This window comes from Elephas maximus, chromosome 2 (assembly GCF_024166365.1).
Source record: "Elephas maximus indicus isolate mEleMax1 chromosome 2, mEleMax1 primary haplotype, whole genome shotgun sequence".
In the NCBI taxonomy this organism is placed as follows: Eukaryota; Metazoa; Chordata; class Mammalia; order Proboscidea; family Elephantidae; genus Elephas; species Elephas maximus.
This window is the reverse complement of record NC_064820.1, coordinates 139,668,330-139,696,014: the sequence shown is the minus strand read 5'-3', so window position 1 is coordinate 139,696,014 and position 27,685 is coordinate 139,668,330. Positions and strand designations below refer to the sequence as shown.

General features: G+C 35.1%; 1 protein-coding gene across 4 annotated transcripts in view; it reads left to right on the top strand.

Annotated features, from left to right (window-relative positions):
- Positions 1-27,685, top strand: part of DMXL1 (Dmx like 1) — a 172,114-nt gene that overhangs the window by 134,972 nt on the left and 9,457 nt on the right. For 2 of the 4 annotated variants that reach the window (XM_049873604.1, XM_049873603.1), the window contains exons 34-40: positions 3,289-3,351; positions 8,725-8,811; positions 12,650-12,771; positions 13,135-13,276; positions 17,455-17,515; positions 21,606-21,733; positions 27,541-27,630. In XM_049873604.1, the coding sequence (XP_049729561.1) occupies positions 3,289-3,351; positions 8,725-8,811; positions 12,650-12,771; positions 13,135-13,276; positions 17,455-17,515; positions 21,606-21,733; positions 27,541-27,630 (693 nt within the window). The remainder of the gene's footprint in view (positions 1-3,288; positions 3,352-8,724; positions 8,812-12,649; positions 12,772-13,134; positions 13,277-17,454; positions 17,516-21,605; positions 21,734-27,540; positions 27,631-27,685) is intronic. The other 2 variants (XM_049873606.1, XM_049873605.1) reach the window with 1 other exon arrangement.

The window sequence follows — 27,685 nt, the reverse complement described above, 5'->3', positions numbered from 1 at the left end:
TCATCTTCTATTTTTTTTTTTTATTGATTACACTTAATGAAATTTTGCAAACTCAGATTAATTTATAATTACAGTATAACTGAACGATTATACCTTGGTATTGCTGTCATAATGATGACTTCCCTTCGTTTAGTTCAGTACTACTAAAAAGTAACAGTTTGATGCTTTGTGGGGAATTTGTACCTAAATGTAAGTTAACGTATCGCATCCTTTATTGAGAAAGTTTTGTTATTAAAACTTTGTAAACAACAACAAAAAAAATCAGGTGAACTAAACAATGTACTTAGTGATGTAGTTAATGCCTTATCGCCTTATAGACTGGTAACAGAGTTTGAGACTAGCAGCTGGTCTGTAGACCACATTTTAAGTAGCACAGAAATACTATGAAAAAAAAAACTGTTTTTTTTTTTAAGTGGGAAGAAAAAGGAGATATTTCAGTCAGAGAAATAAGAAAATAGAATGGCTTCTCAGTATTCAAGTTGGCAAAAAGCAAGATAGCATGTAACCTTGGGACAAAAAAAGGAGAATGACATATATCTCATTGCCTTTCAATTTAAGAACTAATTTATAAGAGTCAACCATAGACACCATTATTTAATTTTTGCCTGATTATGTAAATATATTCAAGTTAGCCAATTTTGGAAACAAAATACAGTTGACTTCCATTATTTACGTTAGTTTAGTTATGTTCTCTCAAATACAGAATTAGCAAGTATCAAACGAGCCTTATTTGACCTCAGCTAGGAATTTATCACCACTCTGCACATGTACATGTCTATAAATCTCTGCAAAAGAACTACAGGTGTTTTTTAGCGAATGGATGAATTCATGAATATGGGATCCGCAAATATTCGACTAGTTGTAGTGTCCTTGCTGATGTAAAAGACTTTTGACCTTGTGTACCTTGGTATAACATTGAAATCAAGGCAAATGAATATATGTCTTTTTAACCTTATGTAAAATAAGGTTAGTACATGAATTATCATTAAACAGCTCAAGAAAATGTTTGAATAAATACTTAACAATAAGTGTGCTCGATAAGCGTGTCAGGCTAATTATATGTGTCTGATAACATGTTTCCTGGTGAGATGTTTCTTATTTTACCTTAAATATACCTTTGCCTAAAATAATTTTGTACAATTTAAAGTGTCTTGATGTAGTATAAAAAGCATTGCTGCATTGTTCTATATAGCAAGCAGTTTTACTTTGTTACTTCCTTTGTTTCTCTGGTACTCCTCATAATATGAGTACGCAAATTTGGTATAATTTCAAGTAGATCTTTTTTAATTACAAGCTTGATTAATATAGTCATAAAAATAAAAACATATATGCACACATATGTGTGTTTGTGTGTGTGTGTGTAGACACATCAAAAGGTCAGCAGTTCAAATCTACCAGCCCCTCCTTGGAAACCCTATGGGGCAGTTCTACTCTGTCCTCTAGGGTCACTATGAGTCAGAATCAGCTCAGTAGCAAGGGGTCCTATGTGTGTGTGTGTTTGTATAAAATAAAGTGATACATTTAGTGTATCTGAGAAATGAAATAATTCTGAAAACAAAACAAAAAACTAGTGAACCACTAGATTGTCTAGTTGATTTATGGAAGGGAAGGAAAATAGCAGAACCAAGCCAGAATATATAAAGATAGCAGATAAATAAATACAACTCTACATTTTTAAGTCTTCTATTATTTTATGCCTGGTTTTCTGAAGAGTTTCATTACATCTTAAGATAATTTTTAAATTATTTTTATATTATAATTGTTTTAATTAAAAACAAAAATACAAGTTTTGTACTGAAAGCTTGTAACTATCAGTAAGCTACATAATTCTCTGAATTTTAGCTTCTTTAGCTTCAAAATGAGTATAATACCCCTTACTTTGCAATGTTTTGAGCAGTAGATATAACTTATTTAAAACCTGGCACAATTACTGGTAGTTATTAGTAATTCATTATTATTATTCATTAGTAATTCATTATTATCGTTTTGTTGTTTTGTTCCTGATGGTGGTAATCTTAAAGATAGTGATTTTTGGATAAAGGGACTATGGAAAGAAAAATTTGATATAGTCGACCATGGGTTGGATAGAAGTAAATAGAATCTTAAGATTGTAGATCTGGTAAAAAATATATATATATATATTTAATCTTTATTAGGAAGTTGACTAGCCTATTTTTGGTGTCAAAATTTCTCTCTCTTATTTTTATAAAATCATGATTGTCCTTAAACATCTGAGTCCAAGTCACTGTGATTTTTTTTTTCTCCAGATGATTAGGAAATAGATATATTAACAGGCCCTGTATTTTAGATATGGAGCCCTGGTAGTGCAACAGTTAAGACTCAGCTGCTAACCCAGAGGTTGGCAGTTCAAACCCACCCAGTGGCTCTACAGGAGAAAGACCAGGCAATCTGTTCATGCTGTAAAGATTACAACCTAGAAAATGCTATGGGACAGTTCTCTGTCATGTGGGGTTGCTATGAGTCAAAATCAACTCAAAGGCGCCCAACAACAACAACACATTTTGGATGGGAGATGATGGAGAATATGTAGACTACTCTTGTTTGTTTTCTCCTTATGTCTTTGAAAATTGTTTTACAGTTCCTTCTTCATCTGATTCTAAAATCCTTGTGTATCTTCAGGTCTTTTCTTTTCCTGTATAATGTGGTTTACTGACACGTGCATTCTTTAAATAGAAGATCCACCCTATTTGTGGAAATTAATTACAGATGTCTGCAAATATGTATGCACCATTCCCAACATAAAATTTTGATAGCTGCTATTTTTGTCTCCAATTTCTTTTTCTGTTTGTTTTTCATTTCTCTGAGAAAAACTAAAGTCTTGAACAAACTCTTTTCTTTAACAAGTGCTAAAATCTACAGTGGAAACCCTGGTGGTGTAGTGGTTAAAAGCTACAGCTGGTAACCAAAAGGTTGGCAGTTCCAATTCACCAGGCACTCCTTGGAAACCCCACGGGGCAGTTCAGCTCTGTCGTGTAGGGTCACTTTGCATTGGAATCGAGTCCAAAGCCAGCAGGTTTTTATTTATTTATTTTAATATCTGTAGTGGTGGGTAAGGAGCTCTGAAAGATGAAGCTTTCTCAACCCCCTAACCATGCACCTCATACGTGCTTCTTTTAAGGTATATTAAGTTTAAAATATAATAATTCAGTGCAGTGTCGTCTTCTAGTAAGTTTGGTTAAAAATATTATTTTAAACAGTATCCCCAGTATTTTACGTGTTACATCTCGCCTTTACTCTTTGTCGTGTGGTTATTCTTTTTTGATGAAGTCATTAGAGGACAACAATGAAACCATCAAAAATTCTATGATGGAGGAGCCAAACATCAATCAGGTACAAAATAGCATTCAACTGAAATTAGAAATTGCATTCTCTAAAGAGAAAAACAAATTGTTTGCATTTTAGTTTTGATCTGGATTTTTTTCCAGTGAAATTAAATTATTATTCTTTCAGTTTTTTTATTTTAATAACAAATATTAAAATTTAAAATATTGTTTCTGCTTTGTTAAATAAGAAAATGCAATTTTAAAGGGAGTTGAATGTATCTTGTTTTGGCTGTAGCTTTTTCTGTCTAAATACAGCTAAAGTTCTTCATAAATGTAATTACAGTATTGAATAGTAGTATTGTTTTGTTTCTGCAAGTATCATTTTTTAAGTTAAGTTTCACTCCTATAATATTAATTCCTTAAAATAGAACATTATTACATGGCATTTATTTTATTGGTAGGGATAGCATATAGGGCAATGCCTTGGGCACAGTAAGTACAAGTAGTTGAAGAATTTCAAAAGAGAAGCACAAGGTATAAGAATTTTTAAATGTATAAATAAATCATAAAATAACTCCTACGTGTCCTATGATCACATATTCAAATATGATTTTATTACATAAGAGATATAACCAATGTTTTCATATTAGGCATGGTTCATTTATTAAGACAATCTCAGCAGAATGATTTTAGAGGGAAAAATTTTTCTGAAGGTTTTTTTTAAGGCTACACGATTCCCACTTCTTATTCTTCCCCAAAAGGAATATTTTAGTAGAATGTAAGAAATAATTCTTACATTTAGTAAAAAAGACTAATTTCATGTCAAATTTGCATTGTAACTAAAAAAAAAATTTCATGTAGTCCATATTTAGGAAATTTCTAATGGCCTTTGTAGGTTTTGAGAGAATATGACTCAAACTTTTAATCCAGTTAATTTGCCTGGATAATTATTACTTATTACAGTCTGTATGCTATAAGGAATTCTTATCCAAAGATTTTTCTTTTGATACTACTTATAAAATGTTAGTATACTGACTGTTGTATTTCTGTACTCATCTCTGTGCTACATCAAAATGCAGTTATTCATTCTTTTTTGTTAACATGATAACCATTTCTGGCCAGAATTTTCAAAGCCCTTTGCTACAGTTTTTTTTTTTTTTTTTAAACAAACAGCTTTATTCGGTGTGTCATTGTTGGTTTCCATCGAGTTGACTCCAACTCATGGTAACCCCACACATAACAGAATGAAACATTGCATGGTCCTGTGCCATCTTCATGATCATTGGTCTGTTTGAGCCCATTGTTACAGCGATTGTATCAGTTCATCTCATTAAGGATCTGCCTTGCCTTTACTGGCCCTCCACTTTACCAAATATGATATCCTTCTCCACCAGTCAGTCCCTCTTGATGAAAAGTCAAAGTCTCAGACAATATTCTGTGATCCATAAGGTTTTCATTGGCAGATTTTCAAAAGTAGATCTCTAGACCTTTCTTTCTAGTCTTAGTCTGGAAGCTTCTCGGAAACCTCTCCACCCTGGGTAACTCTGCTAGTATTTGAAATACTGGTATGCATAGCTTCCAACATCATAAGCAACACGTGAGGCACCACAGTATGACAAACTGGACAGATGGGCAGTGGTTATTAGTATGCTTAATTGCATTTGTTTAAAGTGTATGGCTTGATAACTGTTGGCATATATATACACTCGTGAAACCATCACTACAATCAAGGTAATGAATACATCTGTCATTACCCCCTGAAAAAATTTTATTGTTCCCCTTTTAATCCGTCCCTTTCCCTCTCTTCCTACCTTCTTCCTTCCCAGGCAAACCACTATGGAGTAATTTGCATTTATTGGAACTCTAAAATTGAATCATACAATGCATGCTTTTTTTTTGGCCTGTGTCCTTTTACTCAGCATAAGTACTTTGAGATTCATCCATGTTGTTGTGTGTTTCAGTAATTCATTCTTTGTTATTGCTGAGGAGTATTCCACTGTATGCATATACCACAATTTGTTTATCCATTACCCATTGATGAACATTTTCATTGTTTCCATTTTGGGGCTATTTTTAAATCTGCTCTGAATATACAAAGTATAAGTAAGTATATATATAAGAACATATTCTTTTATTTCTCTTGTGTAAACGTGTAGGAGTGGAATGGCTATATCACAGGGTAGGCTGAATTTCTAAGAAACTATTCAACTGTTTTCTAAGGTGGTTGTGCCACTTTACATTTTCACCGGCAGTGTACGAAATCCCAGTTGCTCAACGTCCTCACCAGCACTTGGCGTGGTGAGCCCTTTTATTTTAGCCATTTTTAATAGATATGTAGTGATAGCTCATTGTGGTTTTAATTTGCATTGAGCATCCTATCATGTGCCTTTTTGACATTTATATATCTTTTTGTTGAAGCGTCTGCTCAAATGTATTAGCTTACTAGTTTTCTTATGGAGCTCTTTCTGTATTATTAATACAAGTCATTTATCAGATATTGTAAACATTTTCATTCTCTATCAGCAGTGTGTTTTGAAGTGCAGAAGTTCTTAACTTTGATGAGGTCCAGTGAATCAGTTTGTTCTGTTTATGGATTGTGCTTTTCGAGTCGTTATCTAATAAGTCTTTGCTTAACCTAAGATCACAAAGATTTTCACCTACATTTTGTTGTAGATGTTTTATAGTATATGTTTTATATTTAGATTATGATCCATTTTGAGTTATATGGTCCAAAGTATGAATTACAGTTCTGGGTTTTTGTTTTGTTTTTTAATTTGTTTTTGTGTATCAACTGATTCCACCCATCGCTCAGTTTGTCATCCTGTGGTGCCTTCCATGTTGCTGTGTTGCTGGGAGCTAAGCCACTGGTATTTCAAATACCAGCAGGGTCACCCATGGTGGATAGGTTTCAGCAGAGCTTCCAGACTAGGACAGATTAGAAAGAAAGGCCTGGGGATCTACTTTTGAAAATTTGCCAGTGAAAACCCTATTAATCACAACAGGATACTGTCCAATATAGTGGTAGAAGATGAGCCCCTTAGGTTGGAAGACACTGAAAACATAGTAGCCACAGCGATGGACTGGAGCATGCCAGTGATCATGAAGATGGAGCAGGACCAGGCAGCATTTCCTTGTGCTGTACATGGGGTTGCCACGAGTCAGAGCTGACTCAGCAGCTACTAGCAACAACAGTCAATTGATCCTTTCATTCACTGAATTGTATTTGCTCCTTTTTCAGAAATCACTTGTCATGTATGTGTGGGTCTATTTCTAGACTCTGTATTTTGGTCCATTGATTTATTTGTATGTCTTTATCTAATACCTAACTGTCTTGATTACTGTAGTTTTCTAGTAAATCTTGAAGTCAGGTAGTTTAAGTCAAGGTTGTTTTAGCATTTCTAGGGTTTTTTTACTTTTTTTTTTTTTTTTCACTTTTCCATGTGAATTTTTAGAATCTGTTTATCACTTTCCACAAAGAAAAAAAAAAAAAGACCTCAATATTAAGCTTTCCAACCCTATGGGCCAGTTCTACTCTGTCCTATAATGTCCCTATGGGGGGAAACATTTTTTTTTAGCCTTGCAATCCATGGATATGGTGTCTCTCTTTATTTATTTATAAGTATAGTATTTCGTATGTCTCATTGTACAGGCATTACACAGCTTTTGTCATATTTATCCCTAAGTATTTCATATTTTTGATGCTATTATAAATAGCATTTTCTAATTTCATTTTTTAACTGTTCACTTGCATATAGAATTAAAATTGATTTTTGTGTGTTGATCTTATATCTTGCAGCCTTGCTTAACTTCCTTATTAACTTCCAGTAGCTTTTTTATAGATGCCATACATATATGATCATGTTGTCTGAAAATACAGAGAATTTTACTAATTCCTTTCCAATGTGGATGCTTTTATTTAGTTTTCTTGCCTTATTACACTAGTCAGAACTTCCAATTCAACATTGAGTACACGTGGTACAAGCAGACTTTCTTACCTTATTCCTGATCTTAAGAGGAAACAGTCTTTCACCATTAAGTATCCAGCCCAATCAGATTTTACAAAGCATGACTTCAGCCTTTAACATTTACTAGACATTTAGGACTGTATTCATCATGATTTTTTACAATGATTTTGTGTTGTGTGGCCTTTAGCAAATTAAATTAGTTCGTAGCACATGCCAAGTTCTGCATCTAATTTTAGCTGACCATATCAGGTCCCTACTTCCTTCCTTTCCCAGGTTAGATTCCACAATCCGTCATTATGATCACTCCTTTACATACACCCCTAACTGTTTGCCCTATTCTCCCTATATTGTACTTGCCTTGAAAAATCCCGAGCAGTGATGGAGAAAAACGCAAACCAACCAGCCATCTCAAGTTAGCCTGCAATCATTAGTAACTACTCTAGGGCGTATTTGGTTTTTCATTCTTTTTTTCAGTTTCCCAACTTTTCCCCTCTCTCCTCAACCTTCCAATATTTCATTTCAACCCCTCACGGATCACATTGCTTTGCTGTCAAAATAAACACAATTAAAAATTATAGAAGATAAAATGAAATGATGTCCTACATTAAATAATTTTGTCAACTCCTAATAATTACCTTCTCTTTTTACCTTAGTTTATTTTACTAAATGTTGATTTTTATATAGTAGTCCTTCTGAGTTGAAAGATATTGTATACCCCTTATCTAAGGTAAACAGAAGGTCAAATACATTAAAGTATAATGAATTATGGATTATTCAGCTACTAAAATGGTTATTAACTTGGGCAAATTACTATGCCTTTCAGGGTTTCAGGTTTCTCTTCCATAAGCTGAAAGTTATTTTAGACTAAGAATTGATAAATTACAGCCAGCCAGCCATATGCAGTCCACGGTCTGTTTTTTTGTGTAGCTCATGAGCTAAGAATGATCTTTACATTTCTAAAGGATTGTTTAAAAAGAAAAAAAAAATAGCTACCCTGGGGTCCACATAGCCTAAAACACCAACTGTCTGGCCTTTTAATATTTATAACACTATTAAAGAATTATAATACTTAGAAACTTGGTAAATAAATCTTACTTTAATTATTCCCAGTCTTAGAATAAAACCTAAGCTCTTTATTAATGATAGGATTAATGTAATTAAATGCTTAGAATACCTCTGTCTTTTACAGTCAATTCATTGTAGCTTGGGAGAATAACCAATTGATAAAGTTGTGTGTTAGATCTACTGTCCTTTTATGTGTGAAAAAGTAAGTTTGAAAAAAATTTAAATTCCCTTGTAAAATAAAAATTTTTTTTTCAAGGATGATAAGCATTTAAAATAGTTCTTTTGGTAAAAAAAAGTCTGAAATATATTTTAAGATAATTTATGCAGGTATTAAATAACAGATAATGTCATTTATGTACTGTATTGTACTATAATCACTATCTTATTATATTTTATTTCTCTCTATTTAGATAGAAGCAGATTTGGGATATCCTGGAGGTAAAGCAAGAATTATTCATAAGGAATCTGATATCATTACTGCCTTTGCTGTTAATAAAGTAAGTACTTAGACATTTTTCTTTTCACAGTTGGAAAGTGTCTATTTTCTCAGTATCAGTTTTTCTGTTTCCAAAAGCTACTTCTCCTTAAATTTCAATCTGAATATTTTTTTAATTTTATAAAATAATTGTATCATTTGATAATGTAAGTCATTCTTATATAATTTTGTGTATATAACAGATAATGTTTTCTTACTATACAGGGAAGTGTCAAGTATTTATATATGCAGTAGCCTTTAGAACTTATGGAACCCCTGGTAGTGTAGTGGTTAAGAGCTATGGCTGCTAACCAAAAGGTCAGCAGTTTGAATCCACCAGGTGCTCCTTGGAAACCATATGGGGCAATTCTACTCTATCCTGTAGGGTCCGTATGAGTTGGAATTGGCTCCATGGCAGCAGGTTAGGTTTTGGGTTTTTTAGATTTATACAACATGTTATAGCAGCTAACACAAAGAAAAGGTTTTTCACTTTCTTAAATGAATACATTGAAAGTGGCTCTTATATTTGATAAAGTTCAAGCTCACATGTAATTCATAGAAATTCTCCCTCTTTGAGTTATAGCTCCGGTAAGTACCCAACTAGTGTGTTTTCCTTGTACTCCTTAGCCTCCTAAATAACATTCTCCTTAGAGATGTCTATAAGCCCCTCACAGAAGAGGCAATCTTAGGCCCAGCAGTCTAAGATTGAAACTTATCTTAGTCATTTTAATCTTCTTTCTTCCCTCATTGCCTTACTGTAAAGTTTCTAGTCACTTCTAGTGACTTCTAGCCACTTTTGGTTTCCTTTCCTTTATATTAACTTAGATATATATAAATATATATATGTATTCCCATTCATAAAAGTAATTTTAATCTAGTACTATTTTTTTTTAACTCAGATTTTTATATAATGTGATCTTTTACAAATTTCCATTTCTTGGATGTATATTCTACTGAATAATGTTAGCTATTCAATAATCCTTTCAACAGCTGCTTCTCCGTCTTACTGTTCTGTCTGTCTTTTCTTCCATTTCTCCTAGGTTCTTTGTTATTCTGTCCTCATATTCCCCTGTGTCCTTCCTCTCAGAGACATCCCTGAGCGATGATTAGTTCTGTTCAAGGCAGGCAAGTCTAGAATCAGCACCTTAGCCAGGCAGTTCTCATGTAATAATACTTAGATGACATGGTTCTTTTTCTAGAGGCCCTCAAATATAAAAATTATTATCTATGCCCTATAATATCTGTACCCCTCCCCCCATAAAATGTTATAAGTATTCTGTGCTGTGCGAACAAACTAGGTTTTTTTTTTGTTTTTATTTTTTAATGTATATAATAAACATTCATATGTATAAAGTTTGCCATTCTTTGTGTAGGAGTGTGCCTAATTTTTATTTCTCCAGATTTGGTAGTATTTTTTTACATTCTTGCTAGATTTATAGCTGAGAGATGGCACTGTCTTGGTTACTTAGTGCTACTGTAACAGAAATACCATAAGTGGGTGGCTTTAAAAAGCAGAAATTTATTTCTCACAGTTCAGGATTCTAGAAGTCTATTCAAGTTGTGGCTTTCCAGGGAGGTCCTTTTGTGTCTCTTTCAGTTTCTAGCAGCTGCCAGCAATCCTTGGCATTCCTGGGCTTGCAGATGCATCTGTCTCTGTCATCTGTCTTCCTCTTCCCCTGTGTGTGTCTCTGTGTGTCTGTTTTGCATTTTTTATAATGATAGGTTTAGGACCTACCCTACTCGGATAATGACTTTATTAACGTAACAAAAAAGAAACTCTATTTCCAGAAAGGATCACATCCACAGGTACAGGGGGTAGGATTTCAGTAAATATTTTCGGGGAACACAATTCAATCCTTAGCAGACACCTTGTGCTTTAATCCACATTTAAAAAAAAAAAAAAAAATTTGCCAGTGAGGTTAAACTTCTTGCCATTTGTTTAGATGTGGATTATATTACTAACACCAAGTAGCCAAAATGTCAGTTTTTGCCCTTGTTCCCTGAGTCCATTTCCTACGGAGTTATAGAAAGAGGTTCAAACGATACCTGGACATGCAATGAATTGCATTAAAGGAGAGAAACACTGAATTTACGGAACGCAAATCTTTTCTAATGGACAGTAAGCATGCCTGCCCTTTGCTCCAGAGGGGAAAACTATGTCTATCGTCCAAGGCTTTAAGCCGACTTGCTCGTGGCTCTGGAGGGAAGAGACTGCTGCATACAAACATCCTTGAAATAATACTCCAGAACAAAGGGCCGTCAGTGATGCAGTAGATGTGCAGAAATAGAGAGACCCATCAAGAATTGTCTCCCAACAGGCTTTATATGATTTTTTTCCATTTATATCAGGGCTCTTAGTTTTTTCTTACTGGTTCATATTAGCATTTTGTGTAATAGAAATATTAATACTATCTTCTCTTTCTTGTCAATATCTCCCCCAAGTGTTCTGTTTTAAAGATGTGCATTTTTAATAAAAAAAAAAAGTTTTAATATGATTTAAGGTGACTATTCATTTATGATTTCCTCTGGTATACATCACCCATTCTTTTTCAACCCCTTTCTGCAAGAAGGATAATAAATCAGTCTTCACACATCAACTGTTGTGTGGAAATATCAGAATCCCACTATTCTGTTCCCAACTGTGAGGATATAACAAATCCCCACCTTCCACTTCTCTGTTCAGTTCTGACACCAGCAACCCACATGACACCTATCTCTGACTGTACCCACCTGGGGCTAGGTCAGATCTCACAAGTTAAAAGTACGCCATACTTCAAACTGCCAAATAGGCAGAGGCCAGCTGCAAGCTCAGGAATGCATACAATATCCTTACTTATGATTTGCTGGCCACAGATTTGGGGTTTTCCTACTACCTCTTCAGATTGCAAGCTTGGGGGCCTCCCCTGGGTTCCCTCACTTTCACTTGCTGGTTCCCACTTTTATGGGTTCTGTAATTCACCGGAATGACTCACAAAACTCACAAAAAGCACTACACTTACAGATTTATAATAGCAAAAGGGTATAAATCAGGATTAGCATAAATTAGAAATGCATGGGGCAAGGTCCAGGAGGGTTGCCAACACAGAGTTTCTGTGTCCCAAAGAGGACATGCTACCCTCCCATGTGTATTGATGTCTTTCACTAACCAGGAAGCTCTTGGAACTGCCATTTCCAGAGCCTTCACTGGCTTCAGTGAAGCCTCATTGAGTATTTAAAATTGATTAAATCATGCCCCCAGTCTCTTCCTGAAGTTAGCTAACTAGATGGTCTTTGTGGCCTGACTAGGCCCTTACTCATTTATACAAATCCTGAAGTGTTGTCTGGAGGTTTTAGATAATACAGGCACCTCAGTCACTGAAAAAATTCCACGGTTTACCTCTCAGGAACCAAGGGCAAAGTCCAAATTAAGTTCTTTGAATCACACTTTCCCACTTCTTGTTTTCTTCCCTAGGATTAAAGGGGGTTTAGGAGAAAATAATATTATTTTATTTGAATAATTAAGCATTATTCATTTAGTTTAGAGTTCCTTATCTCCCTCACCTTTTCCTGCCTAGAATATTAGCAGACTAGAGAGACAGTGTTGGGAGAGGAAATAAAATGGTACATGTATTGCCATTTATAGTTAGCTTTCTCTTGGATGCTCCTGAATTCTTAGAACATAAACATGTCTCCGACCTCAAGCTATGAATATAATGGTAATAATTTAGCTGATAAAATTAATTTAAACTATCCATTTGAAAGAATATAGTCCATGCCTTGACGTTATTTCCAGATGCTGTTTTGTAATCTCTGTGTTCAGAAGTGGCCCATATACATGTTGTGCTATTTTATTTTGAAATGAGCGTATGATTATGTTTCAGGCAAATAGAAACTGCATAGCAATTGCTTCCAGCCATGACATTCAAGAACTGGATGTTTCTGGAATTCTGGCTACGCAGATCTATACTTGGGTCGATGATGATACAGAAACAGAAAACAAAGGGTACACTTACACTTTTTTTTATTCAGTAACTTTGCAAAACAAATGTCTATATCCACTGAACTCTAACTTTCAGAAGATTCTTTAAAAGAATACAATGAGATCATAAGCAGAGTTGAGGCTGATATGTGCTAAAGAGTTAAAGAAGGGAAGCAGGAGCTTCAAAGGAGGAAATTGAGGGTTAGAAGGGAGTAAGTGAAGGGATCTGAAATCATTTGAGTATGAAGTCATTGTCTATGAGTTAAGAGACGAACTGAAGAAAATTTTAAAAGGAAATGTAAAGTTAAATGTTAGAGCTTTCCGGTGTAACAGAGGAAATAAAGAACCTGATGAGTTGTTTTTATTCTGGTTGACATTCCATTATAGCTCAGAAGATTTCTTGGTCGTACACGCTCGTGACGATTTAACAGCGGTCCAAGGTACAACACCATATACACACAGCAATCCTGGTACTCCAATCAACATGCCATGGCTTGGTAGTACACAGACTGGCAGAGGAGCATCTGTGGTACGTAAAGTTAAAAATATTTAAGTTTGTGTATAAATGTCCTGTTTTTCTCTCTAGCTTAATAGATAAAGGGTTATTTAAAACATTTTTTTCTTCTAAATTTATTTTGTTGCTGAGAATATGCACAGCAAAGTAATACATCAACAGTTTCTGCAGGTACAATTTAGTGACAGTTCTTCAAGTTGTGCAACCATTGTCACCTTTCTTTTCTGAGTTATTCCTCCCTCCTTACATAACTCACTGCCTTATAAGATTCCTGTCTAATCTTTCAAGTTGCTATTGTCAGTTTGATCCCATATAGGTAATTCTTCAAAGACCATAATGCTCAAAGCAGACCTTTGTTACTAGTTAAGCTGAACTATTGTTTTAATATGACTTCAGGATATATTTTTGGTTTAAAGTTTAAAGATTTTCTCAGGGCATTAGTTTCAGGGGTTCGTCCCCCCTCCATGGCTCCAAAAAGTCTAGAGTCCATGAGAATTTGAAATTCTATTCTGCATTTTCCCTTTTCAGTCAGGATTCTTCTATGGAATCTTGGATCAAAATGTTCAGAAATGGGAGTGGGGTATCATCCAGTTCTTCTGGTCTCGTGGCAAAGGAGGCAGTTGTAAAACTTTTTTTTTTTTTTAAAATTCGGAAACCGTGGTGGTGTAGTAGTTAAGTGCTTACGGCTGCTAACCAAGAGGTCAGCAGTTCAAATCCACCAGGTGCTCCTTGGAAACTCTATGGGGCAGTTCTACTCTGTCCTATAGGGTCGCGATGAGTTGTAATCAACTCGACAGCAGCGGGTTTTGGGTTTTTACATGCTCAAAATTTTACATTTGAATTATAGAGAATAATATGCTTTCATTTGAAAAGAAAATTAAGCAAAGTTGTCTGATATACAGATGAACAGAAACATTTTTTTCTGTAGTGATGTATCATCTACTTGACCCTGATCTCCTAAAATTAATCCATATTTGTACCTATAAGAGGTTCCTTTATTGATATTTAGGGTGTAGGAATTGATACACAGAACCAAAGAAACCCAACACCATTAAATTTTTTTTAGTGATTTCCTGGTGGGTCCCCCACCACCCAGTTTCACAAGTTCTGTAATGATGTCCACATGTGAGGAATGCTTTCCTTGTCCTCTCCCATACCCCCCAAAATTATTTTACTAATTAGTAAGGGTAAGTGTTCAAGTAAAGTCTTAATCATCTTTAATAATACTTTACATTATTTTATACTTAATGCAGTTCTTTATAACTGATATAACCTTGCAATTCTTTGAGATATATGTTACAGCCATTATTTACTATTTATCATTCTTCATATGAAATGTGAGATTCAGAAAGATCAAGTGACTTAACTTAGGTCACCATGTCAGATTTAGTTTGTTTTAAATTCCTACAGTCCCTTAGTTCAGTGACTTTAGGTACAAGTGTTTTTGTATTAAAGAATTTGAAAAGTAATCTAGGGATTATTCAAATGAAATATGCTTGGTTGTAGTTAATTTTTTTTCCAGTTGACATCCTAAAATTTATTTGTAGAGCCAACTGATAGTACAATCTTTTAAAAGGAAACTTAAAGAGGATATTCAAAGGATATTACAATAAGCACTTTTTTTTTTCCCATTTCCAGCTTCAGAGAATATGATACAGTTCTATAATAACTTTCTTGCTGGTCTCTCTACCTCCAAGCTTGTCCCCTTTGTTCTCTACACAGCAGCTAGAGTGCTCTTTTCTAAAGCATTATTCAGATTACCGCTCCCCTGCTTAAAACTTCCAGATTTCCAAATACAACTATGAAAAAACAACTGGTGGCATAGTGGCTAAGAGTTCGACTGCTAACCAAAAAGTCGGCAGTTTGAATCCACCAGCACTCCGTGGGAACCCTATAGAGCAGTTCTACCCTGTCGTATAGGGTCACTGTGAGTTAGAATTGAATTGACAGCAGCGGGTTTAACATGATCTAATAACCCCTGCCTGCCTCTGCAGCCTCATCTTCCTTCATTCTATACTGTAATTGTCTTTGCTTTAAACTGACCTTTCTCTTGAACACATCAAGTTCATTGCCATGTTTTCTCATTTGCCTGCCTTTTGCTTAAAATGCTCTTTCTCTTCATTTTACCATTCAAATCTCTACTCATATTTCCAGAGACTTCACTGGCTTCTCTAGTGAAAGCACCCGCCCTTCTCCGGCCCCTCCCACTCACCCAATAGCGTATTATTTCTTCTTTTTTTTTTTTTTTTATTGTGCTTTAAGTGGAAGTTTACAAATCAAGTCAGTCTCTCACACAAAAACTTATATACATCTTTCTACATACTCCCAATTGCTGTCCCCCTAATGAGACAGCCTACTCCCTCCCTCCACTCTCTTTGTATCCATTTTGTCAGCTTCTAACCCCCTCTACCCTCTCATCTCCCCTCCAGACAGGAGATGCCAACATAGTCTCAAGTGTCCACCTGATCCAAGAAGCTCACTCCTCACTAGCATCCTTCTCCAACCCAATGTCCAGTCCAATCCCTGTCTGAAGAGTTCACTTTGGGAATGGTTCCTGTCCTGGGCTAACAGAAGGCCTGTGGGACCCATGACGAATGGGGTCCTTCCAGTCTCAGTCAGACCATTAACTCTGCTCTTTTTACGAGAATTTGGGGTCTGCATCCCACTGCTCTCCTGCTCCCTCAGGGGTTTTCTGTTCTGTTCCTTGTCAGGGCACTCATTATTTGTAACCGGGCACCATCTAGTTCTTCGTATTATTCCATTTTAGCATCTTTGTACTGTTTACCAGCTTTTGAAAAGGTCATCTATTCATTATTTTTTTGTCTTTTTTGTACTTAATAGAATGTAAGCTCTTTGAGAGCTTGGAGCTGGTCTGCCTTTGTATACTAATGATCCGTAACTAGAATGGTATTGGACATAGTAGGTGCTCAAAAAATATTTGTTTATACTCCAATGTATTATAATACAAAAATCTACCTTTGTCATTTCTTCTGAACTGATTTTTCTTCCTTTCTAAGTCCTAGAAGGACATCTTTTTAGTTGAGGTTATTTTGATTTTTGAACATGATAGGTATTCAGATTGTCCCACTCTACCCTCCAGAAATAGACACCAATATAATAAAGTTGTCCTTTTTAATTGGATCTTCTAAAATAGTTAATGGTTTATTTGCTTTTTGACATTCTACTTATGCTTTCAGAAACTTTTTCTTAACCTGTGTTTGTATATTTTTTTACTCTTGGTTTTCTTTTGGTAACTTTAGTCAGAAAAAAAAAGAGAAAATAAGGCCACAGGAACTTCTAGGCTTTTCTTTAAGAGAAACATGAGATTTAAACATGAAGTTTACTGAAGTAAAACTCAGCAGGTTTCATTTTGGGGGGAGTTGGAGTGGATGGGTAAAATATTTTCTTAAACCTATTATTTTATGGAATTATGAATACTAACAACAAAAGGAATACTTTCTGTTACCAATTTCTGCTGTTTTGGACTATAACTGCATCCATATGTATCTTTCTGTTTTTTTTTTATCCTTTACCAGCTCTGGTACCCTAGTCCATCCCTCCCTGCCAACCTCCACCTTCCCTACAACTTTAGGTGATTTAAACAATTTAAAATCCAAAAGAACCACAAAAAAATCTACAGACTGTGATAACATGCAACTACAGTTATGGTGGTGTATGCATTATAGGAAGTATTCGGTAAATTACAGTTTTCCCTTTGATTTTATGTATTTATTTTACTCTTACTTGAAAGGCTTCTTAAGTCATTCAAAACATGATTTAGAAATGAGTAAATAACCAGTCCCAAGCTATCAATTAAAAAATTTATACAGTTTTCTGTTTACCTCTTCTTTTTTCACATGCTTCTGCCTGTCTTTTTAACCTTATACTATTCAGGATTATTCCCGTAAGTTTAATAGGATCAGAAAAGAATTGGCAAGGAAGGAGGTAAGACTAAATTCTTGAAGGGAATTTATTCTTAGATCCTAGTCAGTGATGTAGAAAATGTATGTATACTTAAATATAAGAGCTCCTTTATTAAATTTAACTTTTGTTATCATTTTCAGTATTTTTAGCTCTCATAGATGAAATCACAAATAAGTAAATAATTGTCATTTCAATTTTCCATCTCAATTTAAATATTTAATCCTACCTTTTATAGTGAGTGTAAAAGAACAATTTTTCTTTGTTAACAGATGATTAAAAAAGCCATTAGTAATGTCAGAAGAATGACTTCTCATCCAACTCTTCCTTATTGTAAGTTGATAATAACGAGCAATTGTTCTTTTTATTCTTATGTCTTTTTTCATCTTTTTTTTCCTTAAGTAGGGAATTTATGGGAAGGTTTTAGTTTCAATTGAAAGACACTCAATATTTATTTTACTATTTTTTGTAGAGAATGTGATCAAATAAAATCTTCATCAGAACTGGATAAAAGGAGAAAAAAAATTTATTGAATTAATGGAGAAGGCTAACTTAATGAAGTATTTTTTAGCATTTTAACCACATTTTTAAGCTAGCAGATTTTATTTTTAAACATTATATATATAGACTCCTTAGACAATGCTAAATTATATAGATAATTATTGTTTTAATAATAGGATGACTGCAATCTTTTATTACGTAGGCCATAACTATAATTTGATCATTTATTGTCTCAGCATAATCAGTTTAAACGTCCCTGGATGATGCAAACATTTAAGCACTCAGCTCTTAACCAAAATGTTTGCGATTTGAATCTACCCAGAGGTACAGGAAGAAAGCCCTGGCGATCTCCTTCCGAAAGACCACAGCCACTGAAAACCCTGTGGAGCACAGTTCTACTCTGAAACACGTGGGGCCGCCACGGGTTCAGATCAAATTGATGGCAGTTTGTTTGGTTTGATACAATCAAGTTATATCTTACTAAAGTTTTGTCAGTTTGTCTTTTATCGGACTCATTAATAATAAGTATAAGAAAGGGTTATTAGCAAGCCCTTATATTTTAAGGTGATTTATTTATTTTCAGTTAATCTTTCTAGGAATCTCAAAAGTGCGTCTTTGTTTAGCAGTAAAATTGTTTAATGGGGAATTTATTGGAAGTATTGAAACAGTGAGAAAGAGACAAAACTTTAAAATATAACTAGTGGGCTGGAATCAATACTCATTGCCATGTAAATATTCCAAGTTTATATTTTGTTTTTTATGTGATTTTTAAGTTGTACTCTTCGTCAAGTTGTCCTACAACACAGTAACAAAAATAGTACATATTAATAACCTATAAATAAGTTTCCCACCTTTTCTCAAGGGAAATATCTGGTAAAATTAAAATTTGCAAAATTAATGTTGCTTTCTACTTAATTATTATCATTAAGTGCTATAGGTATCTGATACCAAAGTTCAATATCAAGGTCCAAAAAAAGCATTCAATATAACAATATATTCCAAATGAACAGAGTAACTTCTGCTCTTATGCTAGAGGCAAAGGGTTAGTCTGTTTTCACTACATTGCATTTATTCAACACTAGAAATGTGTTTTTTTTTTTAGAAATGTGTATTTTTCATCCACAAGTAAGTCTAATGTGAAGTAAGAACTAAAAAACCATTATGAACTCTGTAAAGAGTTAAAACAGTTTTATACACAAAGCTTAAATAATAGCCATTTTAGATAGTACTCTCTACAGCAAGAAATGTTTGGCATTGCTTAAATCTATCTTTATGCACAGAAATTGGAAGTTTCCTGGGATACTGAAGGGACCTCATTTTTTTCTCAGCCACTTAGTACATATCCTGACAGTTGTATAGTTTGTAGTGAACATCCTCTATAAATAAAGGTAGTTCCAGCTTCAAAGGTAACTAATGAACTTATTTTCAAAGGTATTAAAACCAAAGGTATTAGGTGACATCAAATCACTTCTGTTTGGGGGTAAGTACTTTATCTGTTCAGAGAACACTATAACTGGCAAATAAGAGACTTGAAAAGTTAATTAATCACTAGATTTTTTTTTTCAGAATATCTCTTTATTTCATGGACAAGTCCAAAAGGTAGTAATTTAGTTCAACAATAAATGCTTTTTATGCAGTAGAAATGTTACGAGACAGAATTTTTAAAAATCTTACTCTGAAGTACGAATACTTCAAAATAGCTCCTTTCTTGCAGTAGATCTTTAAAAACTCTTAGTCATTATAAGCTACTTTTTGACTTCTACTCCAAAGAAATTTTTAGAAGTTAGGATGATGTGTATATACTTTCTGAGGTCATTTATTTTCTCTTTCAAAATAATATCTTTTGTTTCAAGAAATATTATTGAAATTATATGGTAAGTTCTATATGTACCTAGCTGAGTGAAAATGATGAAAGGGACCACAGTTTTTGGCCTTAGGGAATTCACAATCTAATAGGAAGGAAAAATAAGTACAATAATAACTTGTTTTGTATATAAAGTACATAGTGCTGGAAGTTAAGGAAGATTTAGGTTCCAGACTGAAATACCTATTTCTGATAGATCACTCATTCTCTCTGAATATGAGTTTTATAGTCTGTAGGTGGAGAGGATTGGATCAAATTAGAAAATGGAAGTCTTAAAAAGAAAATGCTGGTTTTTTTTTTTAAGTTACAAACATATCAAAATTTTTAAGATTGCAGTTAACTTTTTCTTTATCTGTATGATGTAACACTCTTCAGTTGTCAGGGAAGAGGATTTGCTCAGATAAGCTCATTATGTTATTGTTGTTGTTAGTTGCCACAGAGTCAACCCCAGCTCATGGCGGCTGTATGTATAGCAGAATGAAACACTGCCTGGTCCTATGCTATCTTTATGATGGTTGGTATGCTTGAGTCCATTGTTGCAGTTATGGTGTCAGTCATCTTACTGAGGGTTTTCCTCCTTTTCCCTGTCCCTCTACCAAACATGATAGCCTTTTCTAGCAGGAATCTTTATTTTGTTTTTTTAAGGGAGTAGGTTTTTTTTTTTTTTTTTTTAGGACAGAGTAGAACTGGGTTTCCAAGGCCGTAATCTTTACGGAAGCAGACTGCCACATCTTTCTCCTGCAAAGCAGCTGGTGGGTTCAAACCGCCAACCGTTTGGTTAACAGCCAAGTACTTTAACCACTGTGCCACCAGAGTTCCTATTTCGTTTTATATGTCAGCTACAGTAAAATGTGCAAGAGCTGTAACCTCTGTAAGGTGGAAACCTCTCAGAGAAGGAAAACTCAAATTTTCCACTAAAAAACAGTGATAGAAAAGTACTAGTACTATACCTTGTCAAAGATGGAAAATTTGCCAAACCAGGTAAAACAAGGGAATACCCTCAAGGTCTGGCTCTCATGGGTTTTACTGTATTAATAATTAGGAATTTATTTCAAATAAATAAAATCATAAGTAATACCAGAAAAATGTAAGTGGTTTTTAAATGCAGCTAGCCCAATTTATTTTTATTAAGCTAATGAAGTCTACTGGGAGAAGAAGAGAGGTTAACAACTCCAGTATCAAGAAATTTTACTCCCCTCCTACTCCAGCTAAATGATAAAACACTTCAAAATAATTAAAGTCCACTTATTTTATGTACTTGCAAAGAAATGAGGAAAACCTGACTAATATGTGACAGCAATTTGCTAGATGCTTTATATACATTAATAAAATTTCTCAATATCCTTAGACCACATTAATACTGATAATTGTACATGAATGTATGTTTTATATTAGGCATATTTCTAAGTGCTTTACATAAATTATCTCATTTAAGTCTCCTAAATTTCCAGTGACTTACAGCTCATTGTTCCCCTTTTATGAGTTAGGAAATAAGTTCAAAGAGAGTAACTAAGTTTCCTAGTATCACACAATTAGTAAATGGAAAAGTGAAGAATCAGCAGTTATTTCACTTGTCTGTATTCTTCAAAGACCTATGTATTTGAGATATCGAGTTAGTTAGGATAACTGTTAGAAATGATGCATTGTATTTGTTTTCTTTTTTGGAGAAAAATGTGTAAATTTAAGTATTAGTAGCCTGTCTGATACAGATTGGCTCTTTAAGAATCCCAATAATTTGTTATATTAAGTATTTATTATAAAAATTATTTATTAAAAGCTATTAAAAGACCACTGAGATAATTTAAAAGAGGAATACAATGTCTGATTTAAATACTTCTGTGGTTTTGAGGATATGTTCTCAGTCAAATGAAAGTACATATAACTGTTTTTATGAAGAAGAATAATCAAGTGAAATTTCATATAAATATAAATTGATAGAAATGGACCATGAATCATTTTTTCGGTGTTTCTTCCATAGAAATTTTCACATTGGATTGAAAAAATTTTCCCAAAACTTCTTGAAATGAATTTGTAGTTTTTTGCCCTCTTACAATGCAGATCTGACAGGAGCTCAAGATGGAAGTGTCAGAATGTTTGAATGGGGCCATTCTCAGCAAATAACCTGTTTTCGATCTGGTGGCAATTCAAGAGTTACAAGAATGAGATTTAACTATCAGGGAAATAAGGTAATATTTAGAAATGTAAATGGAAAAATGCTTTGATTGTATTAGAAGTTTTTAAATAGTAGTAGTTTGGGCTTCTAGCTCATTGTGCTAGTAGTAAAGTATTAATCTGTCTGAATTTTTTTTTTTTTTAATACTTTCAAGGAACATTTAATTTGCTTCTTCCTGGAAGTCCTTTCACTTAAGTGACTTTTAAGGACTAAATGATTTTAAGAGATCCATTTTTTATTAGTAAACACTTCACTTTCTTTATCCTCTGGAACTTTGCCATTCAGAGGATGGTCCAGCACTAAGCAGCATGCAGGTATCATCTGGGAGCTTGTTAGAAGTGTGGAGTATGCTCCCCAACCCAGACCCACGCAGTCACCGCTTGCGGTTTAACCATATACTATGGTGATTTGTACGTACATTGAAGTTTTGAGAAGCATTGCTCTAGAGCAGGGCATCAGAAAACTGTGGCTTGACCAACTTTTTTATAAATAAAGTTTTAGTGGAGCACTGCTCTGCCTATTTATTTATGTTTTCTATGATTTATTTCCCACTATAACAGCAGAGTTCAAGAGGACAGAGACCATATGGTTAGCAAGCCTAAAATATTTTCTGTTTACTCTCTAAGAGAAAGTTTCCAACCCCTTCTCTAGATTATCCCTATCTTCACTTGTTATAATCTACATTTCCTCAAACTGTCTCTCTCTGCCCCTACCGTCTCACTAGCACTATTAAAGAACAAATCAACCTGCTCTTTGTCTTTAGGATCCCTGGTGGCACAGTGGTTAAGAGCTCAGCTGCTAACCAAAAGGTCAGCAGTTTGAATCTACCAGCTACCCCTTTGAAACCCTATGGGGCAATTCTCTTTTGTCCTCTTGGGTCACTATGAGTTGGAATGGACTTGACAGCAATGGCTTTGGTTTTGGTTTTCTTTGTCTTTAGGGCTGTTTTAGTTATCTAGTGCTGATATTACAGAAATACCACAAATAGATGGCTTTAACAAACAGAAATTTATTTTCTCACAGTCTAAATTCAGGGTGCCAGGGAAATGCTTTCTGTCTCTGTTGGCACTGGGGGAAGGTCCTTGTCATCAGCCTTCCCCTGGCCTAGGAGCTTCTCATCTCAGGAACCCTGGGTCCAAAGGACATGCTCTGCTCCTGGCCCTTCTTGCTTGGTAGTAATGAGGTATCTCCCCTGCTCGGTTCTCTCTTTTAAATCTCAAAAGAAATTTGACTCAAGATACAACCCGATCCTGTAGATTGTGTCCTGCCTCGTTAACATAACTGCCTCTAATCCTGCCTAATTAACATCATAGAGGTTAGGATTTATAGCACATAGTAAAATTACATCAGGTAACAAAATGGAGGACAACACCACAATACTCGGAATCATGGCCTAACCAAGTTGACACACATTTTGGGGGGGATACAATTCAATCCATAACATTTTACCTTTGGCCCCCCAAAATTCATGTCCTTGCCACATTCAAAACACTTTATCCTGTCATATCATCCCAAAAGTGTTAACTCCAAGTCCAAATTCCATCCTGGGGCAAAATTTCTCTCATCTGTAAAATCTAGAATACACGTTATCTGCTTCCAAAGTACAATGGTGAAACAGGCACAAGGTAGACATTTCCATTAGAAATGGGAGAAATTGGAGGTAAAGAAGGGATAACAGGCACTATGCAAGTCAGCAGAACACATTACATTTGCTCTCAAGGCTTGAAAATAATCCTCTGTTTTCTGAGACCATTTAGGCAATGGCCCTACCCTCCAGGCTCTGGCTTTTGACCACACAGTCTGGATTCTGGGTGGAGGCCCCTTGGCCCTGAGCACCTTCCAGGCCCAGTAGGATGGCATCTCTGCTCCTTCATATTCGGGTGGCCCCATCCTTCTAGTCTGTCAGAGTGGTGACCCTATTCCTCAGCCCCAGCAGGCCCTGTTCTGCCCCTTGGGCACAGCAGCTGCACCCCTTCTGCTTTGGGCAGCAGATCCAGCCCCATTCCACTGGTGCTAGTAAACGGCACTCCCACACTCTGGAACTGAGTTGGTGAAAATCCAGCTCTTTATAACCTAGGAGGCTGTGCCCCTACCATTTGATACCCAGCAGTCCATAGTTCCACCCTTTGAGACCCCAGAGGTCATGGCCCTACCCTTTGAGACCAAGGCAGCTCTGCTTCCTGTGCTCTTTGTCGCTTCAGCTTCAGCTTCCTGTTTCCTTTCTTTTCAGGCCCTTGGGCTCTTAACCCCTTGGGCCTCTCAGACGGGCCTGGCATCTGCCCTGTTCAGGCAAGTGTTCTAGAGCTCTTTAGCTGTACCAGTAAGTGCCTGGAGGTACCCCACTCTGCCAGTAAACCTCAACCAGAAGGCACTCAGCTCTCTTGGTCCGTGGGTCTCTTGCTCCAGGGGTCAGTTTCTTCACCATCTTGTGCCAGTCTCCTGGTTCTGCTGCTGCCATTTCTCTACTGCTGCTTCTTGCCATCTGTGCCATCTCTGGTGTTAACAGCTCTCCTGACTTCCTCCTGAGCCATCAGCAGAATTGTCTTTGATGTCCATAATCTCACCAACAATGTCTTCAAGAAAATCTTGGCCTTTACTGTTAGGCACTTTGGAGCTCTTCCAGCCTCTACCCATTCACAGTTTCAGAACCGCTTCCACATTTTAGCTGTCTGTTGGAACAGCATCCCACTCCTGGTACTAAATTCTGTCTTAGTTATCTAGTGCTGGTATAACAGAAATACCACAAGTAGATGCCTTTAATAAACAAAAATTTATTCTCTCAGTCTAGAACGCTAGAAGTCCGAATCAGGGTGCCAGCTCCCAGGAAGGCTTTCTCTCTCTGTCAGTTTTGGGAGAAGGTCCTTGTCATTAATCTGGTCTAGGAGCTTCTCAGCACAGAGACCACAGGTCCAAAGAACACACTCTGCTCCTGGCCCTTCTTGCTTGGTGCTTGCTTCTCTTTTTTATATCTCAGAAGAGATTGACTCAAGATGCAACCTAATCCTGTAGATTGTGCCCTGCCTCAATAGTATAACTGCCTTTAATCCAGCCTCATTAACATCATAGAGGTTAGGATTTACAAAACATACAATAATCACATCAGATCACAAAATGTAGGACAGCAGCACAATACTGGGACTCTTGGCATAGCCGAGTCAACACACATTTTTGGGGGACACAATTCAGTCCAATACAAGGGCCATGCTTCACTAAAAACCACTCACACAGTCTTTGGCTGATGGTACATACATCTTGCCTTTCCTTTTTCCTCAATCTCCCAATCTTCCACTGTCCTCACATACAACCTATCTTATGATATGCTGCACCCTTTTTGTCCACCATGTTTATCACATGGCTTTATTTCCATTTTACAGAAGTCAATGATACTCTTTTCTTGTAGCTATAAAGCAAAATTTTGAGAGCATACAGTGTCTTAATACCAATTATCAATATTCTTCGTTCCTTCATGGAAAATTGAAGGGATTTTGTGCAGAGGCCTTTAGAATTTTACAGTACTTTCAGTTGTATTTCCTGTCAATATCCTTAATCTTTTTATGCTTTCCCATTTTGGTTATTGATATTATATTGTTTCTAATTAGTCTGGATACTTCAATTCTAATTCGCCTTTAATGTTGCCAACAAAGCTATATAAGAAGCAACATAATTATATAACTACAATACAAGTGAGGTCATTTTACTTTTCTTTCCAAGAACTCCTCAAGGCTCCTAATTGTATCTAAAATTAAATCCAAATTCTTTAGAATGTCATTCATCACCTCCTGTGATCTTATTTCTTTTTCTGTAAAATACATAGATCTACTCCAAAAAAGAGATAAATAATAAAAAGGAATAAACACTGAAAAATTACCTGTAACAAATATAGTAAACAGTGAGTTAATATTCCTAATACTAGCCCATCCAATCATTTTTTTTTTTTAAAGACAACTAACTTAAAAGAAAAGTAGACAAAGGATATGATCATTTCAGTACCAAAGGACTGTGAATGGTCAATAACCCTCACTAATAATTGAAAAAATTCAAATTTAAAAGAGCTAATTTTTTCCTATATAAAATTGACAAATATTTAAAATTTTAATAATATCTAGTGTCGACTAAAATGTAAGAAAAGTGAGAGTGTAAGTTGATATTACCATTTCAGATTGTATTTTTAGTTCATCGTTCAGTTTTAAATGATACCCTTTGGCAAAGCTTTCCCATCTCTAGATATCTTTCCTACAGAAATATTCAAAGGCTGTCGTTGTTAGGTGGCGAGTCGGTTCTGACTCATAGCAACCCTATGTACAACAGAACAAAACACTACCCGGTCCTGCACCATCCTCGTAATCATTGTTATGCTTAAAAACATTGTTGCAGCCACTGTGTCAGTCCATCTCGTTGAAGGTCTTCCTCTTTTTCTCAGACTCTGTATTTTACCAAGCATGAAGTCCTTCTCCAGGAACTGATCCCATCCGATAACCTCTCCAAAGTATGTGAGACGTAGTCTCACCACCCTTGCTTCTAAGGAGCATTCTGATCGTACTTCTTCCAAGACAGATTTGTTCATTCTTTTGGCAGTCCCTGGTGTATTCACTATTTTTCTCCAACACTGCCATTCAAAGTCATCAACTCCTCTTCTGTCTTCCTTCTTCATTGTCCCGCTTTCACATGCATATGAGGTATTGAAAACACAATGGCTTGAGTCAGACACACCTTAGGCTTGAAGGTGGTATCTTTGCTTTTCAATACTTTAAAGAGGTCTTTTGCAGCCCAGTGCAATCTGTCCTTTGATTTCTTGACTGCTGCTCCCATGGGTGTTGATTGTGGATCCAAGTAAAATGAAATCCTTGACAACTTAAATCTTTTCTCCATTTATCAAGTGTTGCTTATTGGTCCAGTTGTGAGAATTTTTGTTTTCTTTATGTTGAAGTATAATCCATACGCTTTGGCAAGGCAGTATGTATAAAAATAAGCAGCACTTTTTTCCCTTATAGAAAATGGGAAATTGTCTATAAGGGAAAAGTTTAAAAAATTATAATGTAATACAACACAGCATAAGAATGAGGTAGATTTATATGTACTTATGTGGAAAAACAGCTGTAATCAGGCAAAAGTGTTTATTTGTGGAACAGTGTATTTATTATAACTTGGAGTTTAAAAAAACTACGTGTGAATATTTGAATACACATAGAAACAATTCTGAAACGGAACAAATCAAATTGTTAATGGTTGTTAGACCTGGGGGCAGGAGAGGACAGGAGAAAAAGTACATATTTGTTTTGTTTTATATATATTGCATAAATAAGCATTATTTTATAATCTAAAGAAAAAAAAATTAGCAGTCTTACTCAAAGACTTCATTTATTTTTGAAGTCTTCCCAATCATAATTGCTGTGAGTTCCCGTAGTAGAATTCTTATACTGTGATAATCCTTGTTTCATTTTACTTTGTACCGTTGTTTACGTGTTTTCCTTATTGTATGTTTCTGGAAGTCCTTATTTGGTCTTTTTCAGAATCAACTGTGTTTTCTGTTTTAAATATGATAAGATTTGGTCACATGACTTAATATGTAAATCCAGATCCCTAGCTTTAGAGAATACATAGACTATACTGTAGGTTGGTATAATAGAATGTGTATCTGATACTTGTTTCCTTTTTTTTAAGTACTAGTAAGTGGGTCTATGCATAGGTAAAGTGAAAAGTCAAACAATTTATCAATCAGATATTTAAGAGTTAACATATGAGAGTCAGAATGAGGGTAAAAATATTAAATACGAGCTTTTTTATTTGTATTAAAACTTCTAAAATATTTATTTCTTTAAGTTTGGAATAGTTGATGCTGATGGATATTTAAGTTTGTATCAAACAAATTGGAAATGTCCAGTTACTGGAAGCATACCTAAGCCATACCTGGTAAGCCAAGAATTTTTACCTTAAAAAAAAAAAAAACAGGAGTTTTTATTTTAAG